This window comes from Convolutriloba macropyga, chromosome 10 (assembly GCF_964194025.1).
Source record: "Convolutriloba macropyga chromosome 10, txConMacr16.3, whole genome shotgun sequence".
NCBI classification, from domain to species: domain Eukaryota; kingdom Metazoa; phylum Xenacoelomorpha; order Acoela; family Convolutidae; genus Convolutriloba; species Convolutriloba macropyga.
The window spans coordinates 26,809,851-26,837,693 of NC_134477.1; the positions used below are offsets into that span (position 1 = coordinate 26,809,851).

At 33.3% G+C, this 27,843-nt stretch overlaps 1 protein-coding gene across 3 annotated transcripts in view; it reads left to right on the top strand.

The window, feature by feature from the left end:
* The window catches only part of LOC142348399 (uncharacterized), a 106,392-nt gene that overhangs the window by 20,504 nt on the left and 58,045 nt on the right, over positions 1 to 27,843 (top strand). For 2 of the 3 annotated variants that reach the window (XM_075399738.1, XM_075399739.1), the window contains exons 3-5: positions 3,061 to 3,324; positions 12,593 to 12,742; positions 25,009 to 25,475. In XM_075399738.1, the coding sequence (XP_075255853.1) occupies positions 3,061 to 3,324; positions 12,593 to 12,742; positions 25,009 to 25,475 (881 nt within the window). The remainder of the gene's footprint in view (positions 1 to 3,060; positions 3,325 to 12,592; positions 12,743 to 25,008; positions 25,476 to 27,843) is intronic. The other variant, XM_075399740.1, reaches the window with a different exon arrangement.

Consider the following 27,843-nt stretch of genomic DNA (forward strand, 5'->3'; position numbering starts at 1 on the left):
ATTTAAAAACACATATCTCACATAATTTCAGCACTTGTCAACACATTAAGTGGATAATTATGTAAGATTTAGCCTGTCAAAAAATTTGTTTTCAGTGGCTGTCAGCACAATTCTTACATAATTTTCTGTACATTCAGCACTTATCTTACACATTTTCAAAGCTTTCCTTACACAACTTGGAAAACTGGAAATTCAGAGTATTTACTTTTTTTGCTTTTGTACATGCAGAAGCAACACCGGAGCAAGACTCATGAGCATTGCACCAGAGTACTCCAACTTGAAAAATAGTTGGAAACCTGCCAAAAGACTTTAAAAAATTTCTCAGCTCTCAAGACAAAGCTGTTATCGCAGCTGGAGTATATTGCCACAATACTAAATTGAAAGAAACCGGGTAGCTTATGTGTAAGTGTCTTCCTTCCTTTAGCACTGATGAAATTTCTACTCATTCCAGTTATTTTCTTTTTTGAAAGTTTGAATTATAAATTAAAAAACGACGTAGAGTTTTGATGGATTATTGGCTCGCTCTTCGTAGTTGCAAAAGAAGAAGCAACGTACAAGCTGACTACCTTATAAGCAATAGCGGTTAATAATTTTGCACGTAAAATTTTTATGTGATGAATATGCTGAAAGCGATGAAATTCTCCATTTTTCCGAAGTGCTAAAATTATGTAAAAATTATGTAAAAATATATTGAAAAATGCGCTGAATTTAAATGTTTTCTATACAGGTAATATAAAAATTGGTGCATGCGTCCAGATATCAAACACAGTGCAAGAGTTTTGTAAATAGCGCCAAATATTTTGGGAGTGTGTTGCAACCTGACTGATACACGTGATGGGGGAGGTATGTTTTGCCATAGGGGACAAATCCGAAAAAAAAATTAATCAATTACAATGCAACTTCTACGCATGAATTCGGCTGGCGTAATTTTGGTTTTGAAAACTTGCTGAACCCCTTTGAACAACAACGAATCACAAGAAGAAAATTGTTTATGTAAAAAATGGTCCATGAAATGAACAGAACCAAGTAAACAGTCTCGAATAAATGAATAGTTTTTTTTCGTTACGAAGTAAAGTGGTGAAATAAAAAAAACATTGCTCTCATTCATTTACTTAAACTCAGACAATGAAGAAAGACTAATATAAAAAGTTCTCGAAATTCAACTTTCCGATATTTGATATCCTGATGGTGGGAGCATATAAATAACAATGAATAGAAATAACGATGAGAAAAAATGAACCTGTAGACGAAAAAAAGTGCAAAAAGTAATCTTTAAATCTCTCCACGACAGGCTTCTATATATAATTTTTCGAGGAACGTGAAAATTTTTAAATACGAGCGCAAATGTTTTCTTAATTTTTCCATGAATTTGCTGCACTGGCAAGTTAACAATTTCCCGATTAATTTCATTAGTTAGACATTTGAAACCAAAATAATATTTTCTTGAGCGTTTGTTACAAGAGTTTATCATTGTTGAAATTTAAGATTTTAACAACTGGGTGCCTCTTTGTGAAGATTTTGGATAATGACGATGTTTATTTTTTTCTCATGAGATACTCGACTGGCAGAATCTGAAAGTTTTGTTTCAACTGAACAGTTGGGTCAATTTTTTGAAACGATTATCCTACACGCATATCCAACACGCCATAATAGTCCAATTTCACTGTTTTTTGCAATGTTAGCAACTAACGCCTGATAGCAGTTAATAATATGGAACTGTACTGAACCTGATTATGCACCAATAAGATTCATTCTCATGCCTAGTGTGAATGATATGTCTATTTCATTTGTAGCCTTTTTTGAACAGCACATGCGATTTTCATTAGGAAAATTTTCACATGCTCTTGAAAAATCAATTTTTTTGAAGAAAGACTTCCAAATTTTTAATTGAATTTATTTGGTTGTAGTATTTTGTCTTTATATCTGATTGTTTTCTTTTTTATCGATAGCAAAAAAGTTATGTACTCTGTCTTCTTTGAGTTTTAAATTTTAGCTAATTTGTTCAAAGTACTGAGCTAACAAATTTAGTGACCAAGGTATCACCAATATTTTACAGTATATTACAAAAAATTACATCATCAATATCTTCGGGTTACAGTGCTCGATAAAAAAGTAGCAAATATATTTTATTTATATATCGAAGAGCAGCGTGCTAATTTCTGAATTATTTCAGAAATTTTCCACACACTTTTAGTGCGTTTGCGATTACCCACATCACGGTTAACAAAAACATTTGAGTCTCTAAATTGGCTTTCAAGTATTTAAGAGGCTAATAAAGATATAAGCTAATTTTGCTTAAAAAAGTGTGGAAATGCGTTACATCGTGTAACGTTCATCCGTGGTGAATATTTGTTTTGTGAGCAATGGAAACAATACGAGTGATAATTTTCATTCTTCGTGAAAAATAGTTACTCAAAATGAAAAAACTACTACATGAAATGTTTTCACCAGCTTCAAAAAACGCCATTTTTTGAAAATCACTTTAATTTAATTTTAATGTTTCTAATGTGTTGATGCCTTTATTTTCAAGGTCTTGATGACAAATATTTACATAAAAATCTCTAATATTGAACATCTGATGATATTAAGACAATTTTCTTTTATCTCCCTGATAGTCTAAACTTACAAAAGATCGGGATATCATTTGCGCATTTAGACTATCACGGAGATAATGGAAAATTGGGGATTGGAAATAAAAGGAAATAAAGGAATTGTGACAAAAAGTAACTTTTAAATGTACTGCCGAATGTCACAGACTAAAAAGAAATGCATTTTAGACTCCAAAACTCAATTAATGGATTAAATTTGACAACATCATTTGACAACATGATTGAGTTTAACATGTCTCAAGAAAATATCTAAAATAGAAAAATTTCAAATGCCAGATGACTTGAATTGTAAAACATCAATAACTTTGTGTCCTTAAAGACTGAAGAATTGATGTCGAAAACATTCACCAAGCCCCCTTTTTGAATTCAATTGTTTTGACAGAAAAGTGGTATCAACGCTTTATTATCATTAGGATTTAAAACAGATTTTTGGTTTCATTTTCTGTTTCAGAGACTACAATCTGTTCAATGACGTTGTTTAGCTCTTTGAAAAGACGATCAAGTCTAAAGACGTGCCTTTCTACATGCATCGCAATTTCAGCTGTAATTCTACTTTTTCACGTGTGCAATTCATACTCCTCCATTATGTACTTCATTCACGACTGGGAATGCGCAATTTTCAGAACTGTCAGGAATTATGGATTAAGGGGGCTCACGGACTTCAGATTGTGCGCGTCTCATTTGCCTGTGGAAAATACTGGGAAACCAAGTCAAGGTAAGCTAAGCCAGGAGAAAAAGAAGTCACCTGTTTTTCACATGGACGCATTACAAATTCCTCCCCCCCCCCCCCCCCATAACAAATAGTAGAGGGAGCTGCAAGGACTTGGAAAAATGTAAAAATTGGAAAAATGCAGCTTTGCTCAAAATTCTTAAAATCTTTTGGGCTGGAGGAAAATCTGCCAGGGAAGGTAAAGCTATGGGGAAAAAGCCAGCTGCTGGAAATAATGGGGCTATTTTAAAAGTCATCTCATGGCAGCTCCGCGTCTTGCATAACCTCAACTCCCCTCCCCCACCAGAAGATGGCAGCTATAGGATGAAGCCAAAACTATTTAGGTTTTACTCAAAATGCAACTGACGTCAGTATGAGTCTATAGTATTGCAGTCTTAGTATTGCAGTATGAGTCTAATATCAGGCTAGTTTATTGGCTTGGAGGAAGTTTATTGAATTTCAAATAGGTTTTGTTTATTGCAAACATTAATGCTCCGTCTGTTGTCAAATATAAACACAACAAAGTAATCGGAAAAAGAAAGAAAGAAAGAATTAAATTCTCTGATAAACTATGTTACAAATTTATTCTTTAAATTTATTTGTTATAAAATCACACTATCGTAACATGAATGATAATTAAACAGTAAACAAGGTCTCAAGACCTAATTAACACTACCAATGCGCAACTACATTCACTACAAACTCAATAGTGTTTACATACTATTTCTTGAAACATGGTTATAACGACACTAAACGTTGAACTCTAAATAAATCGTGAAATAGCTATTGATTAAAAAATAGCAGTGGTGTACAGAAAAATTCAATAGTCAAGAATCAGCTTAAATATTTTTTTTTGCGAGAAGTGAGCTGAAAAGCGCTGAGTGCCCTAACAAAAATGGAGTTGAACAGCACTACCAATAGTGGATCTTTTCCATTTGTGCCCCGCCCCCCAGCTTAGTGGGCGCAAATATTATTTGCAATCCCCAGACGCACATGCCATATTTTTACATAATGATTTTTTATGTAACGGCACGTGCTCTGTAACTGGGGGCGCATAAAGTACTGGGGGCACAAACAGAAAAGATGCACAATAGTTAAACTTATCAGAAAATGCATATGTTGAAATGCCAATGCCAAAATAGTGCTTTTCTGGAATTTTTTTCAGCGTCTATTTTCTGAGTCAGGCAGCCTTTGTTGGAGCCGAGATTATTAAATGGAGAAATGCATTCACGGACAATTTAAGCAGTTGAATTAGAATATCTTGACAAGCTACATTCTAATCAACATTCCAAACCATTTGTTTATGATTTGTCAATAAATTTTGTTACTGACTGTTATTAGAGCGTCAATATCACAAATGAAGTAAAATTAAATTCAAACTCGATCAACTCTGCTATCACTAAATTAAAACTGCCACGCATAAACAACGAACTCCATTTTGATATTGCATCACGTTCTCTAAACTTCGTTTGCGACGAATTCTGTTGTTTCTATAAGCGACAAAACTAGGTTCTACAAAGTTAACAAACTTCCCATGAGATCAAATTTACACTTAAAAAAGCTACGAAAAAATGTTTGATTTTACTAGCCAGATCTTTATCTTCAGTCAGTCAATGAAGCGAATTTGTTATTCAAAATAGTAATATTTGATTTTTTAAAATTGTTTAAATTAATTTTAAATTTTAAAGTTGTTTGATTAATTCATGCGAATCAATTTTTTTAACACCGAAGATGAAAGACTATTTATTGGGAACGACTATTAATTGAGTGTCAAGTAATGCGACGGTAATCTACAATAAAGCGGATAATTCATTTCACTGCAAAAATCTGATATTTGGACAGATTTGACCACTGAAACAACCATTATAAGCGTGTTTTAAAGAATGTACCCTCTACTCTCATTTTTAACACAGCTATTTTTAAGAGAAAACAATGCAATCATCCAAAACAGGAGGCAATTCAATTGTTGATTTGGTTTTCATATAATATTGATTTGGATTTCATAGAACAAAGTTTAACACATAGTGGCATTTGAACAATTTATGTGCTCACAGACAATCTTCGTTAAAAAACAATACTCAGTTGTTTGTCATGACTTATATGACAACCTAATAACTTCATTCTAGTGGTTTTCAGTTGCCACCCGGGTCGAGGAATTCGTCAACATATATGTAAGAAATGCGCTGACAACCGCTGAAAAAAATGTTTTTCAGCGGATAAATCTTACATTTTAATCCGCTTAATGTGCTGAATTTTCAGCACTTTCTTACATAATTTCAGCACTTCTCAACACATTAAGTGGATAATTATGTAAGATCTATCTGCTGAAAAATTTAATTTTTCAGCGGCTTTCAGCGCATTTCTTACATACCTTTCAGTATTTATCGTACACAATATCAGCAATTAGCTTACACATTTTCAACGGTTTCCTTGCAGCTGAGGTATAAAACCAAATGACTTGATTGAATGAAACCAGGTAATTTATGTGTATTTATCTTCCTGCCGTTAGATATGATGAAAGTGTGACGCTTTTCAGTTGGTCTGTTTTTCAAAAAAAAGAGTTTTCATTTTTAAAACCTCGCAGGTTTTTGATTGATTAGTTGCTCTTCAGAAGTGCAAAAGGTGAAGGAACCTACATGCTGACTACTTTATAGGCAATAGTGAGCAAAAAAATTGCACGTAAAATTATGAAAGAAAGACGCTGAATCCGCTGAATTTGAAATTTTCACAAGTGTTGAAAATATGTAAGAAAGGTGCTGAGAAGCTGCTGAAATCTTGCAAGAGAAGTGTTGAAATTGTGTAAGAAAGGCACTGAATCCGCTGAATTTAAAATTTTCACATGTGCTGAAATTATGTACGAAAGGTCTTGAATCAAATGCTGATTTTATGCAAGAAATATGAATCAAATGCTGATTTTATGCAAGAAATTTTTTATTTCAGCGGATTCAGCACCATTTTTTCTATTTTCAGCGCAATCAGCACAAGCCTTACATAAGTTCAGCACATTCAAAGGATTTCTTACAAAACTATCCGCTGACAGCTGCTGACCCCTCGACCCGGGCAATTTAAATAGAGACGACCAAAAAGAAGAAGTTCTATACCTAGAAACTGTCAATGAACAAGTCGTGTCAGGTTTTAGGTCAAAATATTTTGTAGCAATCGATAAGTACTTATCAATGTACCAGAACCCAGACAATATGTTATCTGTTTTGTAAACTCACAGCTCATATTTCTATTCAACCCTCAAAGCATCACAAATTTTTGATCTTTTGGTTTTCCAAACGAAACATAAAACTTAATTTTGTATCCATTGAACCCACAACTCTGTCACAACTGTCTTTGTGGCAGCACACTAAGTTCCATATTGTGACTTAAATTCTTGCTGCCGTTTATAGCTGGTGATCTGAAGTTAATTTTGTGAGTCAATCAACTTACGAAAAATATCTGTTTTTATGCAATATGTTTGTGCAAATGCGGTCAGTACAATTCAAGAACCTTAGCATTAATGAAGTATGATCGTGAGTTAAAGATCAAACTGCATTTTATCAAACTGTCAAAAATATATCGTACAGTCTTAAAATGGTGGCAGGTTACAGGCAATTAAGCTTTTCCAGTGTTAAACCAAGGCCGTCGTTGATATTTTCAAAAGTTTTTGGCTATCAGTTTTCTCTTTGCACCGTAAGTGGAGATCACTTTTTGGAAGATTGTGTCATCAAAATTTGGCCAGGATTTAACTTTTCATTCGAGTTTCTAATAAAACAAGGAGGCTTGGCAATGTGCGTACGCACATAATTTTCCGACCCCGCTAATCCACATTCTTGTCTTAATTGGCTACCAAATGATGAAGAGATAGAAAACTTTCAAAAACATACATAACGTTCAATAAACCACCAATGGAATAAAAATAGTGCCACGTTAGAGGGCCGATGAAACTTGTTAACAGGACCACTAGAAATGACAATATTGAAAATCAAATAACAAACTTTAATTACGACCAAAACTCGATGTCTAATTCAAAAAATTATAACTGAAACAAACTCGCACCAGAAAAGACCTGACAAAACAAACTAACCTTTCCTTTAGAAAAGATATAGGACCTGTCTTCAATCGACGGGGTAACAGGTCAAAACAAAAAAAAGCAAAAAAGTGCGAGGTTCATAAATACGTTTCTCTTTTAATTAATTAAACAATTAATTTCAAAGTAACTATTATAATTAGATATTCAATCACTTTTCAATAATTAGATAAGTTCAATCACTTTTATTGAAATCAAATGTTAAAATTTATCTCCATTGGAAGCAATTGAGACATTTCATTATCCAGTGTACGTCATACGTCTACAAAAAGAATGAAAAATGCCGGGAAAATTTAAATAGGTTCAATACACTTTTGCGGGAAAATGCATTTGAAGCCGTTAAAACCCTCAACTTGTCACTGAGAGCATTCGAAATGTTCAATTGCGCATTATTTCAGAGACAATGGGGCCTACTATTAATATCATATAATAAAGAGAAACAAAATTCTTTAAAATGTACGGATATAAAAAATTGTCAAACGTTTTTTTTATGAAAACTCGTAGTAACAGTAGTAACAAAGCCGCGAAACAAATGGTTGAAACTAAAACAGGTGTAAAGATTAAATTATAATTTACTGGAAACGGATTGTGGCCTGTCTTTACTAAGACTTAGCTCCAAATCGACCAAAAGAATTTGAAAACGGTGACACCCAAAAATCCAATTATTGCTTTGGAAACAATTGTTTTTAAAAGACATAACAGAGCTGAGATTTCATTAAAAACAGATGGATTAAGTTGCCAGACAGCAAAAAGTCAATTGGGAGTGTTATTAATGAGACTAAGTCACGATACTACAAAATAACAACAAATACAGGCAGAGCTAAAATTTCACAAATATATTACGACACCACAGTGCTCAAGGCATTACATATATAGGATGCTATTTGCAAGAACTGTAAATTATCACTTGGGTCCATCTGAATATCATCACGTTACTCCTTATAAATGGACGACGGAGAATTGACACTAAAAATAAACCCAAAAACAGAACAATATGGAAATCTCCAAAAATTTCTATGAAATTAAATGGTCAAAGACATCAGTCAAGACGTTTAACTAACAAAGAAAAAATGTGCAAGTCATCAAAAGTTTTTGAGACTTCTTGTTAGGATTGGGTTACATGGTGATGGAAAGGAGAGCAAAAAGGAGACAGTTGAAAAAATCTCCTTTTTAATAGTTAAGTTGAAAGTCATTAAAACAAATAGCTATGTACTGAAATAGGTTCAATTTATTACTTTTATTAAGTTTTTGGCTATCAGTTTTCTCTTTGCACCGTAAGTGGAGATCACTTTTTGGAAGATTGTGTCATCAAAATTTGGCCAGGATTTAACTTTTCATTCGAGTTTCTAATAAAACAAGGAGGCTTGGCAATGTGCGTACGCACATAATTTTCCGACCCCGCTAATCCACATTCTTGTCTTAATTGGCTACCAAATGATGAAGAGATAGAAAACTTTCAAAAACATACATATCGTTCAATAAACCACCAATGGAATAAAAATAGTGCCACGTTAGAGGGCCGATGAAACTTGTTAACAGGACCACTAGAAATGACAATATTGAAAATCAAATAACAAACATTAATTACGACCAAAACTCGATGTCTAATTCAAAAAATTATAACTGAAACAAACTCGCACCAGAAAAGACCTGACAAAACAAACTAACCTTTCCTTTAGAAAAGATATAGGACCTGTCTTCAATCGACGGGGTAACAGGTCAAAACAAAAAAAAAGCAAAAAAGTGCGAGGTTCATAAATACGTTTCTCTTTTAATTAATTAAACAATTAATTTCAAAGTAACTATTATAATTAGATATTCAATCACTTTTCAATAATTAGATAAGTTCAATCACTTTTATTGAAATCAAATGTTAAAATTTATCTCCATTGGAAGCAATTGAGACTTTTCATTATCCAGTGTACGTCATACGTCTACAAAAAGAATGAAAAATGCCGGGAAAATTTAAATAGGTTCAATACACTTTTGCGGGAAAATGCATTTGAAGCCGTTAAAACCCTCAACTTGTCACTGAGAGCATTCCAAATGTTCAATTGCGCATTATTTCAGAGACAATGGGGCCTACTATTAATATCATATAATAAAGAGAAACAAAATTCTTTAAAATGTACGAATATAAAAAATTGTCAAACGTTTTTTTTATGAAAACTCGTAGTAACAGTAGTAACAAAGCCGCGAAACAAATGGTTGAAACTAAAACAGGTGTAAAGATTAAATTATAATTTACTGGAAACGGATTGTGGCCTGTCTTTACTAAGACTTAGCTCCAAATCGACCAAAAGAATTTGAAAACGGCGACACCCAAAAATCCAATTATTGCTTTGGAAACAATTGTTTTTAAAAGACATAACAGAGCTGAGATTTCATTAAAAACAGATGGATTAAGTTGCCAGACAGCAAAAAGTCAATTGGGAGTGTTATTAATGAGACTAAGTCACGATACTACAAAATAACAACAAACACAGGCAGAGCTAAAATTTCACAAATATATTACGACACCACAGTGCTCAAGGCATTACATATATAGGATGCTATTTGCAAGAACTGTAAATTATCACTTGGGTCCATCTGAATATCATCTCGTTACTCCTTATAAATGGACGACGGAGAATTGACACTAAAAATAAACCCAAAAACAGAACAATATGGAAATCTCCAAAAATTTCTATGAAATTAAATGGTCAAAGACATCAGTCAAGACGTTTAACTAACAAAGAAAAAATGTGCAAGTCATCAAAAGTTTTTGAGACTTCTTGTTAGGATTGGGTTACATGGTGATGGAAAGGAGAGCAAAAAGGAGACAGTTGAAAAAATCTCCTTTTTAAAAGTTAAGTTGAAAGTCATTAAAACAAATAGCTATGTACTGAAATAGGTTCAATTTATTACTCTGGGGTAGCAACCTATGCTTTTTCTGAAGTGTAACTGTCAATAGGGCGTTAAATCTACATGGAAACAGATTACAGCCATTAAATGTGCAATTATCCTCAAACTTTGAACACTCGTGGTATCGAAACCAAGAAACCATTTGTTTAAAAAAAACCGTTACAGACATTAAAATATAACTGACAGTAATTGGGTTTCCCACTGTTTTTAATAATGCTACGTCAGAAGTTGAGAGAAAAAATGATAAAATGGTTGCAAAGTTCAAAATTTCTCGGAGTTTTTTTGAAACAATTTTTTTCAAAGTCATAAGAGACATTAGATAGCAACTGGAAGCTTTGTCTAGGTTCACTTTTACCTCTTGAGAAAACCAATGGGATCTTTGATTGGGGAGAATAAGTCACTGGATCGCAAAAGGTTTTACAATTGAATGCAAAACATAATATTTCCATAAAAATTAACGAAAACTATTGGTCAGAGCCAATAATTGAGCGCTGATTTGAAATTTTTATCTGTAATTTACATTAAATCTGTAAATGCGAAAGGTTTCTAAAAAAAGGTCGCGCCCCATTAAAATCTACATTTTTTTTACCGTAAGGATCAGTGATGAGATCAAGTTCAGTCCTGCTATTGTTGCCCGTCTAATAAAACACTCATTGTTTCATGAGTAAAAAACATATCAAATTAAGCAATTTTTTTAGTATATCAAAAAATATGCGTTTGTTATAATTATTGAGTTTAAGTTTGTGAAAAACTATAATTAAAAAATTATAATTCCAGAAGACTCGTATAGTCAATGGGAGTACTATTTTTGAGCTTACGAAGAATATGACCACAGTCATATTCAGGTGTTTTCCCGAAAACTTAAAGAAAGGGGGCTAAAAACATATTTGGGCCCATTTTTGACAAAAAAGTTTTGAGAAATACATTTAAATCTAGCAAAAAACTTGGATCAAACAATTCCGTCATCTTCTATCTCTAAAGATAAAATCAATCCCTTACTGTTAATAATTTTAACATATTTTTGCAAAATTGTCGACAATTTGTTCAAAAATACGGAAAACGGAAAAAAAACAACGGAATATCGTCTCCTATTCACAAAATTTCAAACCTTGATTACTCCCTATAAAAAGCGAAAATATAAAAAATCTTGTTATTTTCATGTTCTGCGCTAGACCGGCTTTCTAATGACACCAATCACAACTCTCTACGATGATTATATCGGTCGGCCAAAATTCACTGAACAAAAAACTCATTTGAGTATATAGTTCCTCCCCCCAATAAAGTTGGTCGGAACAAAAACAACTTTATAATAGATTTATTGTTGGTCAAAGCGCATTGCTTGTATATGATTTAGGGTTTGTAAGATTTGGGGAACTGTTTTTAAAGACGATGACGTTTTTTCGAAATCCTTTTGAACAGCCAAAACTAGTTCAGATTGAGAAACTTTTCAAGTGAAGTCATTTTTGAAACTTTATATTGGAAAATACACTAAAATTAAATTGATGTATTTATCCCCAAAAGTAGTTTTGACACAGATTATTTTTAATTAATTGGCGTCAATTGAGTAATTTAAGTTGTCTAAGTCCGGAATTTTAAATTGATATGAAAATTTAGATAAAAACATGAATCACCTTTCTAAATTAGATTAACTATAGATTTTAACTATTAGCTCAATTATAGGACAGAACAAAAAAACTACGACAATTTACTGGGACAGTTAAGAGAAGCAGATATCTTAGCTATTTTATGTTGCTGTGGTTGATGGCAGGGTTGTTTGTGTTTCGGAAAATTGAGTCGTCTGAATTGTGTCAGCTTGCACAGACACAGCAATAGAGATTGAGTTATAAATGTTAAAAAGCAATGTTACTTGTATGACCAGTAGTTTATTTTTGTTGTAGTTACTACTCATTTTTTCCACTAAATCATTTTTTTCGCTCGTCTTTTCACTTTAAAAAATATTAAATGTTGCCAAGACATGCATGATCTAGACATTCATGAAATGTCGCAGCAAGATCTTGCGGAGGTAACTAACCACAAATACATATTAAGACTTCCCGGAAAGTTCTGGGTGAACTATCTCTTTTAACGATATTTCTAGTTTCGTTTCACTGAGTTATTTCCCCTATTTGTGAATGGTAACGCAAATGGTAACGCAAAAACAATCTAAGCGTTTTTTTATTGTTGACACTCTGCGAGCTATTTATAAGTGGTCCAACCTTTGGAATTGTTTTCCAACTCTAAATTTAGTGTCAAACCACAGGGGTCTGAGTCAATAAACTAAAAGAAAACTTTTAGACTTGAAGAAGACGGCATTCAACTTGTCTAGAATGATGACTAAGTCATTCGGCAACAACAACAACAAATTCATCACAGTTTACGATTGTATGTGTGACGAACGGTTCAAACCTCAGATATCACCTCAATCAACTTTTCTATCCAGTCAAAGTGACCAAAACGAGCCCGATAATCATTGAATAATACGAATTTTTGCAATTGTATTATACTAAATCAGAAACTGTCTGATTGAACTAATCACATTAAAGGTAGAACACCGTAAATACACACACACACACACACACACACACACACACACACGCACGCACACACACACACACACAGGCCGAGGTGCTAACGCTAAAAAATGCAAAATTATGAAAGATTGGCGGTCAATGCGTTGAATTTATGTAAGATCTACTATGGTCAAGCGTAGATCTTACAAAACTTCAACGTATTCATAGCTACTCTTGCATAATTTGCGTTTTAAGAAGAGATGTTGCATAAGTTGAATTAAGAGTTGTTCTCCCTCAATTTTGCATTTCAAAGCGTAGATCTTACTTTGTGTTTAATTTAGCGTTATATTTACATAATTTTGGGTGACTAGGTATCGGCTTGTGTAAGGAATATACGTAAGATTTGTAAGATGTACGAATTAGATAAGAAGCGGCAAAATTATGTGAAACGTGTTGTTACAGTCCGATTGCGGTTCTTATGCAAACATAAGTTGTGTGGCACAGTGGTAGACGAGGTTACAAGGAAGCATGAAGTCAGTAGTTAGAGTTCCATACCAACAGGTCTAAGAGTTGCTTTTATTTAAGGTCAACGCGAAGTTGCGTAAGATCTACGCTAATTTAGACGCAAAATTATGTAATATCTACGCTAAATTCAACGCAAAATTATGTAAGATAGGCGGTAAATAGCGGTGACTAGTCGGAAAATTCACGGCAATTTCCTTAAACAATTTTGCGTTGAATGCGTTGAATTTATGTCTGTTAATTCAACGCAGTCAGTGCGAATTTAAGTAAGAAAGTTTCAGAGAATTTTCCGACTTGTCAACGCTAGTTGCCACTTATCTTACATTATTTTGCATATATATATATATATATATATATATATATATATATATATATATATATATAAACATAAATGTACTGCAGTGAAGCAGTGAAGATCAAATTAAAATTCACTTGAAAAAAAATGCAACATCTTTTTCTGCTTAGACTACGCTACATGTTGTCAAAAAATAAGATGAAATATAGCAAATCTGTGAATAAAACATTGATTTTCAGTGAAAAAAAAATTGAGAAGACATAAGTCGCAAACACAAACGATTAAAAAACTGTTAATTATAATAAACTGTTTCTTACTGGAATAACAATAGAACATATCATTGCTGGGACTAAACCAAAAGACTATAAAAAAATTAAGAAAAAGGCAGAACTCGAAATTGAAATAATTTTACGAAGACACGTGTCTACACTTATTGGCCGTCAATTGCAAGTAAATTTGGTTTACCATTAAATGATTTTTTATTTTAAATTTTACTGATCTGTAACTAATTAAAAAAAAACAAAACAGAAAAAAACTCTTCAAAAAACCACAGCGCACGGGTACGATCCGAAAAACTTTTGATTTATAACAATAAAAACTAGAACACAACTGGCTTGTGATTCGCGTCCCTAAAAGAAATTAAATTTGCAAATGCAACCGACAGCTAATTAGACAAAAAAATTAATAAATCAAAAGTAGATGATGAATTTTGATAATCATCAAATTAAACTAGCGAAAAACTTTTAAATTTCAATTGAAAACATTAGATAGTTTTATAAACAGTTCCCCGGAAGACGAATAAAACCCATTGTTAAATAGGATTAATTGTAAGGCTTAAAAGAAAACAACAAACGCTTGCAAAATGTAAAAAGTTCTGGAAAATTTTTGAAAAGATTTTGTCGGAACTTAAAAAACGAGCTTCACTGAGGAGACAAAGTTTTTTTCATCGAGTTTTTTGAACATAAATGGGATACCTCACGAATTGAACTTGTTTGAATTCGAAATAATCATTTAATGTGCTCGCTTACTCGTGACAATGTTTTGATTGATCCTATTCACAACTCTGTAGGATGAATTTATGGATCGGCAAAAATAGATAGAAGAGGAAAAAACAAAACAAAAAAGAATAAAAGAATTGGTAATTACTAAAGCTCACTGTGTATATCTTTTTTTAAAAAGATAAAAAAACAATAAGGGTGAAGTTCAAAAATACATTCAAATGCTTTGGAAACAATTTATTTGAAAGTCATAAAAATTTTGTTTTTTGAATACTTTCTAAGGAACCGGAGATAAAAATAGCTATTTCGTCAAAAATAGCTATTTCGTCGATAATTTTATCATATTTTTAGCAAAACTTATATATACTGCGAAAATAGCTTTAGCTAAAATCCAAACTAAACAAATTGAAGTGCATTGTCACATAATTAACATGTGGGCAAAAAACAATTAAGGCAAAGACAATTAATTTGAATGTCATAACCCTTGACGCCTGTCATTATCCAGAACGTGATGAAACATTTCTGTGAGAGAACTGTGTTGAAGTCTTAAAAGTTTGTAATGCTTTCACAAAAAAATCTTTAAATATGTTTAGTTGGGCTATCTTTTACTGCATTTAATGTGATATGTTATTTTGTGGTTATTGGGACAGCCTGACAAAAGAACAATTAGGAGCCTCAAAGATTGGATATTGTCCAAAAAAATAAAAAATTCTGGTATCAACTTCAAATATCTTTAATAAAATTATACGACAGCACTAAAGATTAAATAGAATTCGCTTGAAAGAGGATGCCACGTCCTTCTTTGCACAGACTACGCTATAAGGGGACACAAAATAAGATAAAGTTTGACAAATGTGAAAAATGAATAATTTGCATTGAAATCACTTTTGAAATCATAAGTTGTAAAGTTAAGCGTTCAACTGAATACAATAAATAGATGAGCTTGACAGCCTAGGAAGCCAATTGAACATTACTGAGACTAGATATTGAATTCCAAAAATATTTTTACGCAAACACAATGTTCAAGACAAAAAGTCAGAATTTTTGTTGAAAATATGATGCATTCTTATTATCTTTCATTACCACAAGAATTCAGTTCGCAATGTTATAGTTTTGATTCTAACCTATCATTTTTCGGAACTAACATGAAAAAAACACAACATACAAAAATATTTCAAAAAAGACAGTTCACCAATACAATCCGACATGTTTTGATTTGTAAAAATGAAAAACCAGATCACAACTATTTTTGATTTTGATGCCCGTCCCTTAAAACAAATCAGTTTTTCAAATGCAACCGAAATAGCTATTTTGACGAAAGTTAAAATAAATGATGATTTGTGGCTATTTAAAAATTGTGTTTGTAAAAAACCATTAGTTGTCAACTAAACCGATTAGATATTTTCTATAATATATCTCCAGATAATGAATAAGAACTGTGAATATTTTGAACTGCTCGTAATTCTACAAAAAGGACAACAAATGCTGTTAAAAATTATGAATTCTGTAAAATTTTACAAAGACACTTCGTCAGAGGCAAAAAAGTGAGCTTCACTCAGAAAACACAATATTTATTTATCGGGCTTCATTGAAATCATCGAACATAAACTGGATCTCTCACAAACTTCTGTTTCAGGTGAAAACAGTTTTTGCTGTAATTGGGACGAAAAAACTGCTACAAATTTTACAAAAAGGACAGAGCCAAAACAAAATCCGGATCATTTTTATTTGCAAAAATCAACCCTGAGACAAGACCTGGCCGTCTGATCACTTTGCGCCTGTTAAAAAACTCAACGGCTCAAATTATTTCTGAATAGATATTCTGGTAAACGGAAAACCTATTACAGCAAAAAAATTCATTTTGATAAATATCGATTTAATTTAACGAAAGGCCTTGAAATTGTTAGTTCTTAAAAACTTTCTAAGGAACCAGAGGTAAAAGTAGCCCTCATATGAGTCAAAGAAGATTGAGTCAGCAGTTTTTTATGTCTGCACTACCGGTCAATTTGGATAAACTAGAGAAGCATATTTGCGCCATTTCTCATGAAAAATTAAAAAAAAATGAAATATCAAAAATTTAGCAGAGTTTGTTTGCGAAATTTTGGTTCAGTGCAGCAACTCCACTGCATTTTTGGGCGTAAAACCACTGAGACTATCATTAACAAGTTTATCATATTTTTAGCCAATTTTATCAAAGTTTCAGCGAATATTACAAAAATATGAACGGAATTCAGCCTAATGTTCATAAAATTTTTAACCTCCGTAACTCTTCGGAAAAAGCAAAATAAATCAAAATAATCTTTCGATTTGATTTTGTACTCGATCGGCGAAAACTGACTGAACGAAAAACCCAGACCCAGTTGAGTTCCTCCTCAACTAAAGTAGGTACCAACAACAAAAAATTTCTGAGAAAAACTGAGAAAAATCTGTAGCAGTAGTAAAGTGAGTTGGCGAGCTGCGATTTTCTTTCACAAAGATTTGGTTTAATATCTGAAAATTACGGCAACCACTGGCGGATAAATTTGAGACAAATTTTACTTATTTGTTTAAAGCGCCTATACCAGTTTAGTAGCCTCTTATTTTTTAGGTAAATGTGTATTTGGAGTGCTCTCTAAAAGGAAAGTATTGGTTTTCAAGATTTGGGTTTTGACATAATTGAAGAAATTTGAACCCGAGACAATTTGACAGTAAATTGAGAAAATGAAAATGGGAAATATTTGGAGACAATTAGTATCTTTGTATTGTTTTTATCCGCCTGGTATGTGACTTGCCCCGGTCGAGGTTTCGTCAAAAAATCACCGGAAATTGTCAAAAAAATCACCGGAAAAAAACTGACGTGCACGGGTTCGAATCACTCACCTCCTACATGTCACCAACTTCTTATTCCACTGCGCCATCTGTCACTAACTCCAAATAAAATTCCTGTAAGTGTATTTAAGATAAGCGTTGAAATTAGCGGTGAATATTTGTAAGATTTGCAATTTTAGCGGTGAATTTTTTTTCACCGCATTCTGCTGGAAGCGGTGAAAAATTTTCTTTCACCGCTAATTTTTTTATCGCATTCATTGCAATGAGCGCATATATTAAACTTTCTACTCAAATTCACCGCAAATCTTACATCTATTTGCGGTTTTTAGCGGTGACACTTCAACCCGGTTGGCCACAATATCGGCTCTGCTCGCTTCACCAATATTTCAAGATTTTTCAATTCCACGAATTTCCACTTTTATACCAGTTACATAATATTTCGCGTCTTTAAATACAAAAAGTGAAAAATATAAAAACGTGTAATATGAAAAAATGGAAAATGACTAATAGTATAAATAAATATTATACTACAGTTATAAAACTGTATTAAAAAAATCGGATAAATTGTTTCAGGCGTAGAATCCCGAACGAATACACAAAACAGACGGAAGAAAATATAGAATAGATGAAATAAAAAGACTGATAGTATATTGCCATTTACTATGTTTTTTAAACTGCAGATATTTGTTTTCCGCGGTTGGGTGAGATTTTTCGATTTGAGATTGAGATAGAGTGGCAATTTTTGGCGATTTTTTGAATAAACGCCTTAAAGTTGCACTGAAAAAAACGCTCAAATGAACCAAGGTTGCTGTGATTTTTCCAGAATAAGTGTTGATGCAAGGGTTAACTATAGAGCAAGCCGAGACAAATTGCTGACCGCCAAAAGCCAAAAACGTGAGATCAAATTTTCCATTTATGTGGAAAATTGCAATTCCGAATCAGTCCATTGTCTTAGTTTTCATAAGACACCTATAGCCTTGGGACGGAATAGCACCAGATACAAAAACTGTTGGAAGGTTTAAAAGTGGGAAGCGACCAACTAACAACAAACAACTTGAATCGTTAGTTGGCCTGGCGAACTTTTAAGGAATAAAGTTTCTCGCTTTGCAACTAAAATGCTACCACTGATCCACGTGAGAAAAAGCAATTTCTCATAGGTCAAACACAACAAAAGAGTTCTCGACCACAAGAAAAAGACTTATGCGCTAACCAATGTTTACAATTTTAAAGTCCTCAAAACGGAAACACAAATACAACTGACACATCTGAATTGGTGCAAAATAAGAAAGAAAAAAGACCTCTCACAACCAAAACATCCAGTAATCTATGTGCCACGACAATTAACTTCAGCGGAAAACATGGGGTAAGAGGCATTAGCAATTGTCTTGGTGGCCACATGGTCGTATAAATTTCTTACTCAACAGACTGACCTCAAACCTCTTTAACCTCGAAAAAAATCTTTTCACCAGAGGAAGTTTTTACAAAGACAACATAAGCTAGAATAATAAGATGACTATTTTTCTGACGGAATTTGATATTTAGTTGAAATACACAATAGGGGTAGAAATTGCTCACGAAGGTGCCTTGAACAGAAAAGAATTGATTAAGACGACTCCGAAACAATTTTAGTCCACTTAGCAATTAACGAATTTTGCTTCGTTTAAACAGATTTGGTGACCCAAACTGTAATCGGAAGTACAATTCAGACAAGACATGATGAACAGGATCAAAAGCGTTATCTGGAATTAGTGCTCACTAGCAGAAAATGGTTGAACAACAGAAACAGACCATAACAACACACAACTGGGTAACCTTCAAAGGTGTTTTTTCTTTCATTCCATCCAACCTACCGCAATTAGTTTTGAATGACACAAAACACGAGACATATCCCAAAATGGTAAAAAAAGTTCCAGTCAGAATGATATTTTGATGGCTCGGAATCGGTTAGGGCGTCCAATTTTTGATAATAGGTGTAAGACTTCTGTGATGTGCAGGTCTAGCCTGGGAAAACAGTCTCTACCTGGTCAGAAGCCGAAATTTCGGAATGGCTCATCCATCATAGACTGAGGTTATGGGTTATGAAGGGACCAAGGTATCATAATTAAAATGTGTGAGCTGAGTTTGTACGGAAATTTTCCCCTGCAAGAAAAAGACAATCCAAAACAGTCAAAATGTATCTCATTTAAAATGTGACAATACTTGCAATACTAAAGACATTAGTATCAGACAGCGTTACCAAGTGTGTAAATGATTATCTAAGGCAGTGGTTTCAGTCAATGGGTAATAAAACAATGAAATCATAAGCGTGCTATCGAAGAACTAACGCACTAGTTGAGACAGGAGATGAGACAATGAAGAGGGCACTTCAAGCGTAGATTTTCAACCCCAAGCTTTAATTTTGCTCATTCTTGCAGCCTGCTTTGATGACATTATAAAACTTCATTTATGATGGGCAAAACTCCTAGTGGGCTGGCTACCTTTGGTATGCAGTGTGAAACTCCAGCGTTTAAAGACTTCAACTTGTGCGAGTCTATTTTATCAGGGCGCCTGAAAAGACCGAATTTTTTCTTGAACGCTCATCGTCCCTTAAGTCTTGACTATATATTTTTAAAAAGCTAGAAAGTCAACTCTGAGTTTTCTAGTGAGCGCAATAAAATTGACTTGACAAAGACAATATGAAATCTGAACCACCAGTTGAGGAAATTCTATCTCAGAAGAATAACGAGTTCAGAACAGAGATAGATATGGGACGTTTACATCAAGGAAAAGTCTCTACAGCATCGTCAACTGCAGATCACCCAAAACTTTAACACGCACAGCCTTCTCGAATATCGACAAAAATGGGAAACAACAATTGGAGAAGCTATCCCCACAAACTTACTTTAAAAAGAAAGGAGGATGAATTGAATAAACATCAAGATACTTAGAAGCTTTCTTTCGTTAGTCTTACAAACGAAAAATTTACCTGGCGAACGCTATTGTTGTGCCAAAAAGTAATGGCCCCAAAACTTGAGTTGATTTTCATCCGAACGGTTTTGACCACAACATTGCGGTTGATTTCTCTTGAAAAGGGACAAAGACGGTTTTGAAAAATTAGAGAGAAAACAGATTAACTTTTGTTTTGTCATGCTGAGAGAAAAGCGTTTTTATTGTTTGTTATGAGGGATAAGTTTTTTCAAAGAAAAATGTTGCTGAATGCACCCTAATTTTGCGTATCATCTTGCCAATTTTGAGAAACTTTTCCTAAGGACGCAAAATTTTAGAGTTAAATATGTGTAAATTTTGTTGAATAAAGTAGTTAATCAGATCATTGGATTTTTTAAAATTTTGAAACGAGTTCATTGGATCAATCAGTTAGTAGTGTTTGGCAGTTTTCTTTTTATAAATATATTAGCATAGTTTTTCATTGTTTTCTAGCTTCGGAGGCGCATTGAATCTATTATTTGTTTGAGTGTTTTCTCTTGTTCAAATAATTTTCTAAATTCAGTGTTGGCAGTAGTGTGGGATCAACTTCAGCCCGATAGTGTAGGATTTGGTTGGTCGGTTGACAGATTTCGGGCGTTTGTTTTTGTTGACTCTGGTCGTTACGAATCATATATAGCCTTTGATTTCCAAACGAGGTTTTTCCGAGGGTGAATTTTAAAAATATCTAAATCGGAACTTTTGTGGGTTTTTCTAATAACGCACTTAGGTTTTAGGTAGGGACAATCAGAATAAACGGGTTGCCACATTTAGAGACAATGCGCCTGTTAGGCGTTCTTTTATACGAACTGAGTCTTAACCTCACTTCCAGAACGCAAAATTTTTCCGTGGTGTCCTACTTTTTGCAGTTCAAGCCCTAGTAGCATTTTTTAAAGCCATTTGACGGTTATCAGTACCTGAACTTGGCTTCAACTCAGCAGGGTTCTAGAAGGAAACTTTTGAGTTTTCGAAACGCTATCTTACAAACAATTATTAAGAGTCTAATTATATTTCTAATTACGAGCCTAATTTCTCAAACAGCATGAAGGTTAAACAAAAAGTAATCAATCAATATATATTTTAATTGTTCCGACCCCACTTGTGGGGGAGGAACTATACATTTAAATGGTTTTTTTGTTCAGACAATTTTGGCCGATCGATATATTCATCGTAGAGAAATGTGAGTGGTATCATTAAAAAGCTCGTCTAATGTAGAATTCAAAACTAATGATTTCTTTGAATTGGGTTTTTTTCGAGGAGTTATCGAGGATTGACGTTTTGTGTGAACACGGGATATTTGGCATGATTTTGTTCACTTTTAGTGTAATTTTTCTTCAATCTAAGACCTCTTTTGTAATAAAATATTAATTCAAAATTAAATTTCACGCCACAAAATGAATTTTTAGTTCCTAATAGACAAAAGGCGATAAAAAGACTAATTCTGGTTTCATAGGAAAATTTACTATAAAAAAAAATTGAATTAAATTTGAAAGCTCTTTTTTTTGTAAAGTTTTCGTTTTTTTGCTTTCTTCAGTCCACTAGAGACCGGTCGTTTTTGATATCAAGTTTCCGTTATTGACAAACCTAACTTACAATTTAATGAAGCCCAATGAACAAAAATGTTTGTTTTCAAGTAATAGCTCCTGTTTTTTTTCGCCTTCGACTCTGAGTTTTTACTAAATTTTTGGAGTCCTATGGCACGGACTCGCTAAATAAAAAAGCAATAGATGTCACGATGAGCATTAAGAGAACCTATCTAGCGCTTTGAGTGGACAGATAATGGCTGTTAAGACTTTAAAATTGATTTTTCGAGAAATCTTTTTTAACTTTAACCGATCATAGGCGTATTTTCGTGAATTGTAAGTCAGTCCCAGCAATGACAGACCCCCCTTCTTTTTGACTGCAACCAAAATTAAATTGGTTGGCGGCTTTATCTTCTAACTATTTGTTTAATGACTTCAACGCCACAAGATTTCAAAATTTTTTAACAAATTTTTTGGATATTTTTGTGTTATTAGTTTGTCTTGAAACCTTATCACAATATCCTAATATTTGTATCTTCCATCGGATTAGAGAAAACTTTCAATGGATCATGGATAAAGGTTTCAGAGAAAAGCTTATGGTTTAGATGGCTTTGACACTTTCTTCTCGGAATTTGGTTTTTGCCTGTTTTTGTTGGTGTTTCCATAGTCATAAGACTTATTGTGATGTCGTATTATCTATTTATGCATGATAAATTTTCATGCTTTCAAGATGAAGCATAATTGAGCGTATTTATTGGCTTCCGTTGAAAACTAATGAAATTAATGGCTGTGGAGTCTTTTAAAATTATTTTTCGATAAGTTTGTTTAACATTTTGTCGATCTTAACCTTTTTTTTCGGGAACTGTACGTCAGCAACAATATTGACTGGACTACCAGTTTTTCTATTTCAGCCCAAAAATAATCTAGTCAGTGGTTTTCATCTTCTAACTATTGGTGTTATGAATTCGAGGCACAATTTTTCATTATTTTTTTTTAAGTTTTTTGTTTTTTTTCGTAATTTTGGTTCCTTTTGGAAACTTAACTCATTAGTTTAAATTTGATAGTTGCATTGACTGAATGAACACTTTCAATGGATCATACATACAGTTTTCAGAGAAAAGCTTATGGTTTAAATGGCTTCGACACTTTCTTGCACTTTTCTAAATAAATTTTGGATTTAGCCTGTAATTGTTTTATTTCTTCATAGTCAATGGCTTATTTTAATGCCTTTTTGATGACTTATGATTAAACATCTCTGTTGTCTCATAGAGTAAAAATTTAGCGTATTTATTGCCTTTCGTTGACAGCTATTGAATTTAATGGCGTTGATACAATTGTTTTCTCAGAACTTTTGTGTTTTTAATGTATTTTATCAAGTTCTTTTGTTTTAATGGAGTCAAAATGTAAACTTGAAGAACTCCATTGCTAAAATAAAATGAAAGTAGTTTAATTTTTTTTAAAATTTTTTTTGGCTCCTCACTTATCTCGCTCAATTTCATTACTGAATTTGCTGTTTTTGCCTGTTTCTTTGATTCTTTAGGTAGACGTAAAAGGCTGACCGGTCTCATAAGTTTTCATTTGCGGATTGAAAGAATTAATTTATCTGAAGCAGTCAGTTTATAGAGAAAATGTTGAACATTTCTAAGGATTTTTCAATTTTTTCAGTTTTCGTTGACTTTTAACCTATTCTCATCACTGATAGGTCACATTCTATTCCTTGTAATTTCAAAATTAACATGTTAACTGATTTTTTGATGTAACTGATTTTTTTGTATGTAGGATAATATGCGTTTTCATAAAAAGATATTTGAGTGGTGTACTTGTGTTCCTTTTTCTCTTCCTTTACACAATCGCGTAATAACAGATCCATTGATTTTCAGATGCGACCAAAATGAACTTTATTATTCATTCGGTAAAATTATAGCTGAATTACTATAAATAGAAATTGAAAGAATTATACATAATGTTCAGATAATAGCTAGTGAATTTAATGGCTTCACTAATTTGCGTTTTCGCATTGATTGTAATTTGTTGTTCGTAATTTTTTGAGTTTTTCTGCATCTTTAGTCCGTTCCCATGGCTCAGTCTAACCAAACACAGGTCCTATTAGTTTCATTTTGACTTTTTAGTACATTTATCAAGAACTATTCCATTAAAAGCTAATGGTTTTTAAGACTTTGGAAATTATTTGTTCTAAAATTTTTTGTTTGCTTATTGAATTTCGCCTCATTATTTCCTATTTTCGTTGACTTGTTACCTTGTCTGATTAAGGAACAATCCCATCTGCTGTGTAGTTAGAAGAAAATTTGTGTAGTTAGTGTTTTGTCTGATTGTAGGTTGACATTGTAACTAGATGCTTTTAAATTTAGATATGAGTTTTTGCCGTGAAATTGTTTTTGCTTTTTTTGTTGTTGTTGTTTTCTTTTCTCGTAGTATTATTCATGGCAGATCTCGTTGTAATGAAGCGCGGCATTATTTAATTCAATTATTAGTATGGCTCTGTAACGATTTTTTTAAACTCAAACATCTATTTTTGATTATCTCTCTGTCAAAAATGTAAGTCAAAAGACAGTTAAGTCAAAAGGTAGATGAGCGCGGGTCGTAACATCATGTGCGAACGCACATTAACGATCCTCCTAGTTAAACTATTGAATACAATTATTGAGCTAAACTATTTAGCGAACTATTCATGATGCTAATTTGAATGTGATTTGGTAGTTTTCTCTAATCGCTTTTTCTTATATAGTAATCATAACCAGTTACACTGACCTCGCTCACCATGAACTCGTTATATTAAGGTTAAACAAACGCAAGTAGATATCAATGGCTCTACGATTTTGTTTCGTGGCGTCTTTTTTGTCACAAAGCAAAAACAAACGTCCAAATTGTTTTTGTCGGATGTTTTTTTTTGTTTTGCGTTACGACGAACTCTTGAACCGACCTTTAAATAATGTGAAAAATTTTGAAACGTTTGCTTGTGTATCAATTTCATGACACGCCCTCCGCAGCTCATTAAAGTAAATTTAAATTTGATCTATGCCAAATTTTTGTCTCTCACTTAAAGTTTTTGCTTGATTACCGGGCAGTTACACAGAAGCTTCTGATTCTCACAGCCAACAACTAAGTCTCATTTTTCAAGTGTCTATTAATGGGTACGTTGGTGAAGTCGATGATTCGTGGTCAATTATTGGGCGAAAGTGGTCTTGTTCATATCAGTTCAACCAATCAGATCACTCCAATTTACCACAAAGAGCTCCCATTGGCTACATCGGTGGACGAAAAGACGGATGCCCTTATTTGAATACATTGAGTTACGCAATCGGAGTTATTATTTGTTACCTTGATCCGGAAATCAAAGTTTGTCCAAGCTATGCCTCATTACTAACAGGTGGTAAGTATGAGCTAGTTCAGAATACCGTTAAAGTTACACGTCAGACTAAAGGGCCCAGAACTAATGTTGCATTGTGTACACACGCACCATTGCCAATTCCAAACTCAAATTTCTTATCTTGGCACAGATTCGTGGAGACTATTGAGCATCATTTGATGACGGGGATCGAGGTTGATGATATCACATTTCCTTTCTCTGACACATATTGTTTACTGTTTTTGAACATTTTTGCTTCCGTGAAAACTAAAAAACAGACGATACCCAGGTTAAGGTTCAGACCCAAATTCGGATCTTTTCTGTTAGCGCCCCCAGCCTTATATAGCCGTTAAATTTGCACACCCCAAAATCAAGTTTTGTTGTAAGAGCGATATTTGCATTTCATTGAAACAAGAGTTTCTAGGTAGATTGAAGGCACTTTTAGAATAGTTTTCTTAAGAAGTTTTAAAAAATCAAGCCTTTATTGTAGCCGATAACACCAAAAATGATCTAATACAGAAATTTTTATTGATCTTTACTTTATATGCAACAAATTTTGGTTGAATACGTAATACTTTCAAATCATAGCTGGTGTAGCTTTCAGTAAGTGCATATAAACTAAGCGGGGGGCGCTACCAGAAAAGATCCCCAAATTCTCCTCTGATCAGACTGACCCTCTCGGGCGCACACCCGTGTGTTTCCAGAGGAAAATTACAGGGTCGGGACTGTAGTTCGAGTACACTACAGACTGGACCATGGTCTGGAGATGGTCTGATCAGAGGTCATTTTGGTCTGGAAAATCTGATCATAGGCGGATTCGAGCGCACTTGAGTCTGATCAGAGGCGGCTTTGAGCGCAGGATAGTCTAATCTGAGACCGATTCGAGCAAATTATTTTTAAAAATTTCTCTCACTCACAGATGTCTCTTTCAGTTTCTATGAAACAAATTTTTTTAGCGATAAATACATTATCTGATAATATGCGCCTAGATTGAGTCTAATTAGAGGTTTATTGGGTCTGAAAATTGTTATCATAGTCTGATTACGGTCTGGGCAATGGTCTGCGTTTGAGTCTGGCTCATGGTCTGGAGATGATCTGATCAGAACTCCTTAGGTCTGGAAAGTCTGATCAGAGGTAGTTTTGGACTGGAAAATCTGATCAGAAGAAATTTGGGGTCTGGGTTAACCTGGGTAGTGACGCAAACTGATGCAGTCATAAAAATGAAGTTTTCACTCTGTGGCACTTTTTCTTCATTTCCAAGATAAATTTGTTAATGGTTGTCACAATCACTGCAGAGCTACAGGCGAATTTAAAAAATTAAAATAAGTGCCATCGAATCAAATACGCGCAAGGATTTGTTTCAATTCGCATCTTGTACTAAACGCGGTGTAGACAAAGCGTTAATATTTTATACTTTTTTCTGGGATGGAATATTCAGTCCATTAAAGAAGGTTCCCTTTTGTTAAAATCGAACCATCAGACATGTTATTTGATATAACTAGATCGCTTTTGGCTCTAAACGTTAATCTTTAAAATGTTAATCTTTAACTGCTTGTTTCTTATATTTCCAATTTTTTTGGTCATTCGAAATGGAAGCTCCAGTGCAACATTTTTGAGCCTACAGCATCATCATAAAGCTGTTTTCTGTTCAGATATTTTTTTGTATTAGACCTTAAACCAGGAAAAACAAAGAAGCAAAAATTCTACAGCAGCATTGCTCAAATTACTGAAATTTATTTTTTCTTTCTGATTTCTAAAAACTATTACCATATAGCTACTGAAATTATCATTTGTTGGCATCAAATAGCAAAATAATATAATTCAGTTGCTCTCAAACTAAGCTTGTAGCAAATAATGCAGTTTTTCTGGTATTTTCTATACTAATTTTCACCCCAATTTTTGTCTGATCTTTTTTTAGCGGATCAACAAATTGTGGTTTTTGGTTTTGAAGACTGAAACAATATGGTTTAGCACTAAGTGAGAGTTGTAAGTTTCTGAGCAGTTTCCTTATACTTTACTAGTCTCTAAGTATGATTTACGCCAATTACTGAGTATTAAATTTGTGTTGAAAGGATTTAGTCTGTTGCAGACATAAAACCAACAAGAACGCTTGGTAATTCGCGTTCGCACATAAAGTTCCGACCCCGCTCATCCGCATTTTTAGCAAAAATGTCTACCAAAATGAGGAACAGATAACAGATAGAAAACTCAAAAATTCAAGTACTTTTTAAAAAAATGTGTATGAACAAAAAGATTGCCTCCAAGGCAAAAAACTCAGTGGAGTAACAACTGCCGCATTAGATTGATGATATCAACCATTATTAAGAAAACAAGTCAAGACGAACAACAAAATCACACAACAATAACAACAAACATTAATTACATCTAAAACGCTAAGTCCATTTTGACAAAAAATGCTATTAAGACGGTCAAAATAGTCTCAGAACAAAACGAAATTAAACAAAATAAAATGTTTTTCACTAGAAAAGACATGGGATCACTCCATAATAAGTCTCGGTAACAATCAGGCACAAAGAACAAAAAGACAGCTCAGTTAAAAAA